Source organism: Microtus pennsylvanicus, chromosome 7 (genome assembly GCF_037038515.1).
Source record: "Microtus pennsylvanicus isolate mMicPen1 chromosome 7, mMicPen1.hap1, whole genome shotgun sequence".
Lineage (NCBI taxonomy): Eukaryota > Metazoa > Chordata > Mammalia > Rodentia > Cricetidae > Microtus > Microtus pennsylvanicus.
The window spans coordinates 102389198-102401652 of NC_134585.1; the positions used below are offsets into that span (position 1 = coordinate 102389198).

At 33.6% G+C, this 12455-nt stretch overlaps 1 protein-coding gene across 3 annotated transcripts in view; it reads right to left on the minus strand.

Annotated features, from left to right (window-relative positions):
* The window catches only part of Col11a1 (collagen type XI alpha 1 chain), a 165462-nt gene that overhangs the window by 93980 nt on the left and 59027 nt on the right, over window positions 1-12455 (minus strand). For all 3 annotated transcript variants that reach the window (XM_075981554.1, XM_075981552.1, XM_075981553.1), the window contains 8 exons: window positions 11166-11420; window positions 10325-10387; window positions 9036-9077; window positions 8298-8360; window positions 6829-6903; window positions 5703-5786; window positions 3969-4025; window positions 888-941 (listed from right to left, as the gene is read on the minus strand). In XM_075981554.1, coding sequence (XP_075837669.1) covers window positions 888-941; window positions 3969-4025; window positions 5703-5786; window positions 6829-6903; window positions 8298-8360; window positions 9036-9077; window positions 10325-10387; window positions 11166-11420 — 693 coding nt within the window. The remainder of the gene's footprint in view (window positions 1-887; window positions 942-3968; window positions 4026-5702; window positions 5787-6828; window positions 6904-8297; window positions 8361-9035; window positions 9078-10324; window positions 10388-11165; window positions 11421-12455) is intronic.

Here is a 12455-nt window from a genome sequence, read left to right on the forward strand (position 1 = left end):
GCCAATATTAGGAAATTGTTTGGTGTCTTTTGGACATGATATAATGTTGCACTCATGAATGAACTCGTAGCCAATGTGGTTGCCTGTACACAATCAAGCAATCAACATGCTAGGATGAAGTGACCATCACTCTTAACTGAGGACGTTGTGGGAAAGTAGAGTCGGTTTTCTTCAAAAGTATAGCTCCTATTAGCTCAACCATGTTCCAGCAGATGACCCATGCCCATGAGTATATGAACAGCCCAAACTGGAGTAAATGGTGTGTTTAAAAAATAAAAAGTAATAAATAGATAGATAGATACATAGATACATAGATAGATACATAGATAGATACATAGATAGAAGAATCAGGTTGGGGAAGTAGGAGGGTGGGGGTGGGCATGGGTCATAACAGAAAGAGGAGCTGGGAATAAATATGACTGAACTACCTCACTTGATATTTTTTCTTTCTTTCTTCCTTCCTTCCTTCCTTCCTTCCTTCCTTCCTTCCTTTCTTTCTTTCTTTCTTTCTTTCTTTCTTTCTTTCAATTTTACACACTAGCCCCAGTTAGGCAGCCTTCATGAGACAACATTCTAAGTTTACTCTCTGCAGAACTACAGGCTCCAGGAAGAAGGAGAGTAACACAGGTGCAATTGGCTCTCTATCCAATAGCCTCATGAAAATGCCATCTATTTACAAACCTGCTAGGTCCACAATTTAAATGTTGTTTAAGTAGAAAACTAATAGAAAGCCAACAAACTATCTGGAATATAGTCAATAAAAGCCATGTTTTGGGCTGAAAGGTAGCATAAATGCATTCTTTACTCTTAGCATTTCAACTGTCTTACTATATAAACATAGATGATTAAAAAAAAGCAAAAGAAGAAGGCAAATTATCGCTTCTTACCTGCGGACCAGGATCTCCACTCTCACCTTTGGCTCCAGCTGAACCAGGACCCCCCTGATGAGAAAAGTAAAACAGAAAACCATTAATTTATGTCAGTTAAACTCTTTAATTCACTACGTTCACTCAAAACAAATGAACGTGTTTTGTTAGTCAGTTTGATCTTACTAATGCAGTGAGCTGTTCAAGACCTGCGCTAGTGTGTCTCTCGAAGGCATATATAGTGCATGCCATTTAAACTGCATATAAAGCACTACTTTCCATTCACAGATGAACAGCTGCCTTCTTTTAAGTCACACTGAAATTTTCTTTAAATATTTTACCATGACAAACATTGCCTGATAAACAAGGTATGAGTAACCAGTGAACTGCAAAGTAGTATTTTGGCAGTGCATGTTCACGGAGTCAGAGTCAGGCGAGTTCTGAGTTCATTCACACAGTAAGGATTTTGGAAACTTGATTCTTTTATAGACCTATATTTCTCATGCCTTATATTTAACAGTAATAAACTACTTCGGAAAGATGCTACTGTTATCATTATAATTATTGTGAAATAATGATGATGCATTTTCCTCATATCATTTTGAGTTTTCCTCATAAAAATAAACCATTATAACAAATAATGTTTACAAATGTTGATATAATTTAAATAGTAAAATAAAGGCCTGGTAGACTAACTGGAAAGGGAAAATTAATTGCTTTATAAAGGAGTTGTGTAATTTAAGAATATATACTAGGTCATCCATACTATCTAAAGCTTTAGAATATTAAAAATTAATATGGCTGTCATAGTTTACTTAATATGTTCACAAGTATTCTGATTTATTGAAATCAGTATACAATCTATTAAACTGAGTTACATCAAAATAAAAGAAACAGTGAAAATTTGCTAAACCGAAAAGCAACTTTTGAGAACTCCCTAGTGGTTTTGGAGCAAAGTAACTCCTATATGTCTCACAGGAAAGCTAAGATGTTAAGTCAAACATATTTTTAACTTTTTTAATTTATAAAGTTCACTTCAAAACTTCTAAGAAAAAACTCTTGCAACTTATTTCCTGTAAAAATGAAGATTCTGCATTAAATTATATTATCAATCATTAAACTGAATAGAATTGCAGAGTGGTCAGTTTATTCTTAATTAGTTGACTGTGTTATCCTCTGTATATATGCATAACTTGCTCAAAAGATTGTAGTTACATTCTCCTGCCCTTAACCAAAATATTCACTTAAATGATGGGAAAAAACATGAACAGGAATATCCTTTCCACCCTCCTTTCTATCCCAAAATGTGGTAAGATGTTACATTTTCCCGATGAGTTTGTACATTTGTATCACTAACATGCAAATAAAATTCATTTCTTCTTAAGTGACTCACTGAATTTTTTATTTCTTGTGTTTGGAAAAGCAGAACAATAAGTGATGGAATTTGATAATCTGTTCAATATGTATATAATTGAAATTCTCTTGAATATGTAATCTGAACATTTCACAGAGGAGTATATTCCAAAATTTATGTAGCATATAAATTTAAAGTTAAAGGAATTATAAATTCATGAAAATTAATAACATCTTCACTTTTATTTTGATATATTGATGTATTTAGTAGTTTATTTAGTCTTTACAGTACAGGGCCTCATACATGCTGGACAAGCAGTAGTTCTGATCAACATCTCCAGCTCTTGCTAATGCTTTTGTTTTTAAAGTATTTACTTTTCTTTCATCGCTATGCATGTGTCTGTGTGTGCATATGCACGCATGTAACCAGGTACACCAGGAGGTAAGAAGTAATAGTTGGATACCCTGAAACTTGAGCTGTTGATCAAACCCAATGTGCTCTGGGAACAAGACTGGGAAATTTTGGAAGAATAGCAAATACTCTTAGCCACTGAGCCATCTTTCCAGGCTCCCTAACTCTTTCATTTTGAGACAGAATCTTCTTGCATAGCTAAACTAGTCTCATCTTGTTCTATAACCCCAGGAAATAATGAGCATCCAATCTACTTACCACGGCCTCTTGAATACCTGGGGTTGCAAATTTGAATTATAACAAGGGTATGCATAAAATTTATGAATAAAACTAGCTGCCATACTATTATTCTCAATGATTATTATAATTCAATTGTAATTAGAAGAATATATACTGAGTATGCTATGCTGTCTTTTTTTCTGGGTGAATTTCTGGCTTCTTTATCAGAAATTGGTAGTCCATAGATGGATATATATCTGAGTCTTTAATTCAATTCCATTAATCAATCTGTCTATTTTGATTGCCATGTTTGCTTATTATTCCTACTAATCTCTGAACATGGGACATCTTCCTATCTTCTTTTGTCTTCTTACTGTGAAGATAATGTTTCCCTTATTTCTTTCTCAGTCCATTTTTCATTTGTATATAAGAGGGCTGCTGTTTTGTGTGAGTTTAATTTTCATTCCAGTTACGCTGCTGAAAGTTTTTGCCACTTGTCAGAGTTTTCTGATGGAGTTTCTGGTGTCACTTATATATACTACCTTACCATCTGCAAAAAAAAGATACTTTGATTTTGTTCTTCCCAACTGAGGAAAGAGGAGGAATACAGACAAAATATATCTAAATTTAAGTACTGTCTTAAAATAATGAAAATAAAAGGAAAAGAAAAATCTGGGAAGAGTTGAAGAAGAGAAACTATAATCAAAATATATTGTATAAAAAGTTATTTTCAATTAAAATGAACCATTTAAAATGTGCAATAATTATCAAAGATTTCAAATTCACCTTAGTGAAAACTCTAATATATAATTAACTTTCAAGAATTTAAATGTAAAATTGCATTTTAATAATTAAGTAGAATGAAAATAAATTATAAATATGGTTTGATTAACAGATATGTGACTTTACTATATGTTTTATTCTCTCTAATTTGATGAGAGCTTTCATAAAATCTTCTGATTAGAATTATTAAAAATTAAACTCAGAATTTTTTAAAAAGGAATCACTATCAGTCATGTATAATAGGTTTGCTAGCCTGAGGTATGAAGAGGATTTGGAAGATGATGTGGGAAGTCATATTAGTAGGAAATTTCTAACATATATTTTATGTAACCTACCACAGGACCTGGTCTTCCAGTTAGACCCATTGGGCCAGGTGGGCCTCTCAGAGCAATCTAGAAGATAAAGCACACCAGAAACACTTGCTTAGTATATATGGTAACACAAGAGTCATTTGACGTGATTTTCTTATGTAGTACATAACTAACATAGTAGACAGATGGGATGCATTATCTTTAGACATGATAACAGAAATGTTAAATTAGGATACTTGAAAAGCTGAAACACAGATCACAAAGAAAAAATACTTGATAGATGTTGAACGAGTTTGTTGTACTGACTGTAAAGACATTATTATATCATAGTGATGGTATTAGTGAGCATAAGTGACTCTCTCAACCCTCGTTTGAGGAGCTTCTTTTTGCGATTAACACAGAGACACACAACTTGACAGTGTGCAGAGAATGAGGGATTGAAGAGCGGTCAGCTGTAAAGGAGACATCCATAGCACACCTCTCCTCACTCAGAGACCAAGGCAGAAGAGGCAGAAGGGTATTAGGAGACAGAAAACATGGATGGCGCAGAGATTTCTGGGCACAACAGGACAGTTGCACATACGAACTGAGAGCTAAATTAACAGTGTGCTAAAAACCTGCACAAAATCAAGCCAAACAAAACTGAAGCGTGGACTAGGGAGTTCACTGACAGCTTTCTTCAAGGAAATGGCCCAACCGAGTGACCCATGCTCAAGGAGATGGGCTGACAGGCATCAGACTGTCAACACTAAATGAACTTAGTGGGTTTACAAAATGAACACCCGAAAGTACAAGACAGTGATGGTAGAGCTAGTGGAGAAATTGGAAGGGAGGGAATGTGGGGTTCAGGCAATTATGCCTCAGAGAAATGATCAATCAGCAAAAAGAAGAAAAAGAGGACTAAACAAAGTTTACAGCCTCAAAGTGTTTTTAACTTCAAATGATTGCCTTATGTTTTCAAAACAATGAAAACAATGCAATTTTTAAGAAAATATAGAAATAACGAGTTATTATAAATATTTTAACAGACATGTATGACTTTAACTAATTTACACATATTCTTATCATAATTCAACATCACATAATCAAATAATAAGCTTTTGAGATGAATAATAGTCTTAAAGACATAAATATTAAAAATGAATTAATACTTTTACTTACATATTCAGTATTTAACCATATGTATAATATGAGGGTGAATAAAAAGTTACCTTAGACATGATTCAGATAAGTTAACATATTCGTAACAATCCTAAATCCCACATTTACTTTCTTCTTTGATTATAACCAGAAGAATATCAACATATGAGAAGGCATAAAATGACTTCTGATTTTTTCCTTGCTATTGTTTGAATTTTCATATGCACAACCTACTAGCTATAAAGCTAACAGTATAAAGCTAAAAAAAAACAAAATAATTATCTGTTTTATAAATATACTTCTTTCATACTCTGTTCTCAGAGTTATTGCCATAATCATTGGCTCACACCTTAGTAGAAATAAATCAAGATGTGTAAGAGAAGGAACATAGATATTGATCTCTTAATATTCTGTTTAAAACAAGAATACTGTCAGAATTACCTGTGGGAATACAGAGGTCATTTGTTTAATATTAAACTAGTAAATATCACTACTGTAAAGATTAATATACTTTTAGTATTTTTTCATTTAAATCCATGTGATGTTTAGAAACACTGTTCCATGGATCTACAAACCATCTTTGATAAGTCACGAGATCATGTATTTAACATCTCTCACCCGAGCCTGCTGAAGAATCGCCTGAGCTTGAGCTTCCTGTGCAGAGACGACTGGTCCTTTGGAGCTGTCGCCCCCATAGCGGAACTATGAAAGGATAATGCAAACTCAAAATTAGCCTTTGACAAACTTATGGAATTAGGTTCTTTAACCATAGACTAAAAGTTAATTAAAAGTTTAATATTTATAGAAGTCCAAAGACACTTCATAATGACACACACATATAAACTTACAAACACACACACACAAATGTGTGTAAGAGAGTGCAATTCTTCCTCTAACTCACACACAGTTATGTATAATACATTTTGTCATTTTCAAAGAACTAAAAATCACTTGCCAATTTCAAATATTATATTTTTGATATTCTTTTTAAAAATGTCATTCTTTATTTAATCAATGGAAACGCTACCCACTCTATCAATTCATCCATAAGATTTCCAAGTATATTAGATTCAGTAAAATTTATACCTGTAGTTCTCTTCTGGTGACCAAAGCTTTTAAAATTTTCAAGAAGACAAAGAAAATATAAATGTCTTTTTCATCTACCCATAATCAGACATTATTAATACTATTATTACTACATAAAATTCTTAAATGCTATCTTATTTTTTAACTTGATAGTCTGTTTGAGTCAATTTTCCACTCCACATAATTATTTCTTTGAATTTTATTATACTAAACCTAATAAAAACATTTTTCAGAGCTGTGTGGCAAATAATTAATTTACAAGGGACTCAATATTAAGATAAAATAACTTTTGAGTAATGATGACACTAAAAGTTTCTTCAAAAAGCGTCAATGGTAGTCAATACTAGGGGAAAACATACACTAATGTGTTAAATAGCCTATTGTTAATCCATAAATAAGGATTTACCATGTCAGAAAGATTATGCAAATTTCACCAAATGAAGAATTATTGGACAATTAAAACTGGGTTAGTGTAGAGATAGATATTTATTTACTAGAGTTCTATTCATTAAAATGCCCCTACTTTCAAGGGCTCTTGATTGCCCGTATTCCCACATTACAGAAATGTTTCTACTCAAATTATTCAATTACAGTATTTTTTTGGTTACATAATTAGAAGATATCAAATTATCTTAATAAAACACTTTCTAAAACGTACTGGTAACATGAGCATGGTTCCAGGTGGTCCAGGTAGACCATCAGCCCCTGGTAAGCCAGGACGTCCTGGAGGGCCCTAATAAGGAAACAAAGAAAAGCAAGCAATTAGTGCAGTACATTATGGCCAAGAATCTGAAATTGCTGTGTATGCACCACCCATTCTGAATCTAATAATATCCTTTATGTGCACACATATACACAGTATTTTATCATATTGTACTAGTTGCAAAGAACTCAAATATTGCATGGTTACTAATGAACAATCAAACTAAAATGCTAATTATGTTCAAAGTTGGTTTACATCTTAAACCAACTTTATATTCTGGAAGGGTATCAGTGTCATGAAAAAGTGATAGTTTAGGCTCCTACAGTTGAAAACAGAATTAACTAGACAAAATTTGAATAAGTATTATTTAATAGACACTTAGGCAATATCTATTCAATATATAATATTAAATGTTGCCTATGTTTATATTCATGATACATTAATTATCCTCTTTTCAATAGTTAATTTATTAGTATAATCATTAAGTGTAACATAACATTAACATTAAGTTTGGTTATTACTAACTTAAAATTGTGTTATCAGTAAAAGAAAACTTACTTTTATATAGTCAAATCTTATTTAGTAAATGCAGGATCAAATTATAAAAATTAATAACTAGATGTAAAGGATGCAATTCAAACTCTCAATTAAAGTGATTTGTTAAATAAATAGCATATTGAGGGCTGTGAGAAATACGTCATTGGGTAAAGTGCTTGCCAAGCAGACATGAGGATTTGAGTTCAAATATCCAGCTCCCACACAAATGCCTGAGTAACATGTCAGTTACTGGCCTGTGATTCTAGAACATTGGAAGTGGCAGACGAAAACAATATCTTGGCCAAGCTGGCTAGCAAGCTCTGGGTTCAACGAGAGAAACTAGTTCAAAGTATAAATGGAGGAGATTGAGAAAACACCACATCAGCATCTATTTGTACACACTCACTGACATACATGTTCATGCGCACACACAGCGTAAACAAGCACATGTGCCCCCAAACATGTGAAGACAGATACACGAGTGCACACATTGCTCACACACACATTAAATAAATAAGTAAACAAGCATTTCCATCAAGCTAAATATCTGAAATTATACAGAGGAGGATTAAAATAATGGCTATCTACAGGAAGATCAAGAACAAAAGTCTTGAAGTCAAATTTGAAAAACCAAGTCTACTCTAACTGTTCGTGTGCATAAGGGAGTTGACAATAAAATTGGCTTACTAATGATATTGTATGAATTCTGAATGAATTCTATAGAAATTCTTTATGCCACTTAAACATGTCTGAAAAGCTAAGCAACACCAAATTTGCAGAATTCTTACCCCCTCTCCCCAACAGAAGAAAGGCAACATGTTAAGCTGAAGGATAAATTAAAGTCTACATGCTCCACAGTAGTAACGTGACATCCCTTCCTCACTTACCCTATCACCAGGGTCACCGGGGGGCCCAGAAGGGCCTTGTTGACCTGGAGGACCCATTAGACCCTGCAGAGAAAAACAGGATCAGAAGCAACTTCTTGACTTATTAGTATGCAAGTAAAGGAATTCCCCTAAAAATCAAAAGGCGCTTCATTTGTATTTTATAAATATACATTTGACTCCCAAACAACTGCCCTACTTGGTTTCTTGTAAAAACGTGACATAAAGGAAACGGCTCTGTAGCCAGCACAACTGCTCCTCTATGAGGCTGTGCTCAGGGTGGAAGCAGAAGCCAAGCGAAACAGGAAGGGAGAATGAATGAAAGTTGCTGTTGTGGAACCTGGTGCCCAGCTCCGCCTGAAGAAATGGCTGTTCATAAGACTAGACCTCAAAAATGTGGCTGGAAAGCTGAACAAAAAAAGCATTTAGCTTGATAGCATTTCAACATATTTTTTTGCCATCACTTAAAAGCAACAATGTCATATATTTTTTGACAAAAATTTCACATCTCACACAGACACATGTACATGTGCACAAATATAATATATAAAGAAAGAAAAAAATTCAAAGTTTATCATCATTTTTATAGACAAATGAAAAACAGGTCAAGTCTACCAAATCCTGAACTTGACAGTTTTCCTCTAAAAATCAAATCAGTCTAAAATATAAACAAGTCAACTATATGACTGAAATGTTACATTCAGTAATTTTGAAAATGAAGATTACAAATCATTTCCATACCGCTGGTCCTGCTGGCCCGGGTGGTCCTTCAACAAGCATTCCCTGCAATGAAAAATCACCAAGTAACTTTAGCCTTTCCACTGACTGTATGAGCACACTAGACATTATGATTTTTAAAGCAAATCCTGAATTCATATTATACAAACCACTTAAGATATTTTGTATGGGAAAAATGGAATCATTTAAAATGATAGAAGACATAATTCTTACAATCAGAGAACCTACTAACTAATTGAAAGTCAGGTAAGTATTGAGACAGTTAACATTAGGGAGGAGGAAGGATGTAGTAGAGACAGGATAAAAGTGCATCTGTGGAGAGAGCAGCAGCAATGTCTGACCAAGCTCTTCCCTAGCACTTCAATAATTTCTAACAAAACAAAATAAAACAAACAAGAAAAATCAACAAAAACAGGAGCTCAGTAACATTTTCTATGTTAATGGATGAACTGGTGTATGAATCAATGAAAGGAATGATACCCTAAACACTTTAATTCCAGAACACTATATTTCTCTGTGTTTACAGAAAGAATAACAAGTAAACAGTTAAGCATACAAGTCCCATTTCTTATGCATTGCTTTTCGCAAGTTGCTGGTCAAGGAAAATTGTGGATATTAAAATTGCTTCTAGAAACAATATCTTGAGAGTTCATAGAATTAATACAAATAAAAAGAACAAGAATTTGGGGTAATAAACACGTGAGTGCACACAATCATGCAAATAAACATAATGAAGTTTTAGAGAACATTCTCATCTTGTAATTTCACACAAGAACATAATACATACTGACCACACTCACTGGTCCCCTCCTTAGCATTCCAGTCCACCTGCCTCTCCACAAATCTCTCTCCCAAGTCCATTTCTATTCAGTTTATTTTATTATTATATAATGTATTTGGATCAAACAGTAAATTTATAATGAAGTAATTATATAAATCATACAGCAAAATCATACTAAGAAATCACACATGAAAGAGCTAAAGTCATGATATTTCAACCAACAAACATCTGAAACTAGAGGAAAAGATATGTAAATTCGGATTTCAAAATAAGAGAATTGAACCAGAAAAAATGTCAGCTACTTTCAAAATGCAATACTCCATAAATGTCTACATTTTTTATTTTACTGAAAATTTGTTGTTCAGAAAATTTTCCCATTCACCTATTTGTGTTAAATTAGAAATATTATAATTATCATTGAAAATGCATGGGCATTACACAATGACTTTTGGTGATGGTAGTTCATAAATTAAACAGTCTAGCTATTTCTGAACATATTAAACACACTTACAGGTTCGACCACAGCCGGTTCCCCCTTCTGCCCTTTCTCTCCATATGCACCATGGCCATTTATCTATGAAGTGAAAAATAAAAAAAAATGGTCAAAATACCTTTCAATCAAAGAAGGAATTTTTCAATTTTTAACAAAAAATAATTTAACCATCTAGCAACACTTAAAGCAACACTTTAAAATGTGTTCGTTTCACAAAAGAAGCATTAAAGATATCAATACTGCCAAATCCACATGCACACTGTTTGAGTACGAACAAATCATTACTTCTTTCAGTTTGTGTTACAAAAACTTAAATGCATTTGTATCCTCAAAAATGCTCTAAGACATTAGAAATGTCACCAAATCAAATGTAGAAAGTAATTTAAACTAAAAAAAATAGAGCTAGTGTTCAGAAAGATAATGACAAAATTATATAAATGTATCAATAATGAGAAATTTGATTTGAGGTACAATTCTATTTATAATATTTTAAACTGAAGACTGCAGTGAAAGCCCAAGACACATAGCCGGGCGGTGGTGGCGCACGCCTTTAATCCCAGCACTCTGGAGGCAGAGGCAGGCGGATCTCTGTGAGTTCGAGACCAGCCTGGTCTACAGAGCTAGTTCCAGGACAGGCTCCAAAACCACAGAGAAACCCTGTCTCGAAAAAAACAAAAAGCCCAAGACACAATAGCTGTCAACTCCCACTCTAGAAGAATCCATCATGGCTATGTAGCTATGATCAGTGTCCACAACTGACATAAGAACTCAACTCCATTTTAAACCTGAAAACACATCAGAATGAACACAGACACATCCCCAAGACACAGACAGGGCACAGAGCCTCATGCTGACTTACACTTGTTTCTGTAAAATCAGTTTCTGCTGGGACACCTGGGCCAAATTCTTCATTAGGGGAGGTTGTTGTCCTTTCTTCATATTCCTTGTATTCATAAAAATCATATTCGCCTAAATCTCCATCTACCGGCAGATCAGAGTCCCTGCCGTCTATTCCTTTGTTTCCATACAGAACATCCTCAGAAATGTTTCTCTGGACATCATAATCCTCTCCAGTTAGATACTCTTCAGTGAAACCTTCTTCAACTGGATTTGGCTATTCAGTTAAATTGCAGGGAATTGGAGAACATGAAGTTGACTGTTAGCAAAGCAAGGCAAGCATCTGTGACTACAGCTTAATGGCTTGTGACGTGAAGAGCGCTGACTACTCAAGCAAGACCAGAGCCTGGGAAGAGTCTGCTGAGTACCGCTGAAAGAAATATACTTGTACATACACTGATATGTACAAAGAAATATTGCTTTCAAAGCACCTTCCCCCACCAATGGCAAACATTCACACGGCGTCAGCACGTGTGTTTACTCTCACTTAAGGGAATATGTTCTTTAGTGAGATCACTTTAGAGTGTAAGATCTGAACAAATTAAATCAAGCATAAAGCTAAATATTTGCTTAATTTTCACATATTATTGGATAATATGGTAAAGCATATCTTTGTTACAAAGATGCGTCCATGTAATTCGATACTCAGTCCTGTCAGTTAAACATTAGTACCAATGGAAAATATTCTTCCATTAGAAAGTGCCATTATTATCATGCTCTATGATTGTAATCAAGTTCAAATTAAATAAGGAACATTCACAAATTTGTTCTCAAAGACCAACTGGATATGGATAGTAGAGTAATATATACTAAATAAGTAGTAGTATTGAAAATTATGATAATGAAAAGACATGTAAATTCATTACTGTAACATTACTGTGTTAAGTGTAAAAAAAAGTCCAACATCATAAAAGAGTACTCTTAAATATGGAACACATACTGCTGCAAAGAAGTTTCATCTCCCCTATAATGAAATCATGTTCTTAGCACTGAAGTAGAAGACCCGGAATGAATTTAGATAAGAAAGTCAACATGTTGAGCTGTTGTAACATCTCATAAGACAACTAGGACAGGGTAAATTTAAAATCTATTCACACCCTAAATACTTATAACTCTAAAGAATGTTTTTGTATTATAATTATATTTCATTGGGACAAATATAAGTTTAAAATAATTAAATTGCTTACACTTACCTAATGCTCATTCACTGAATAATAATATAAATAATAGGAGGAAAATATTTAATGGTAAT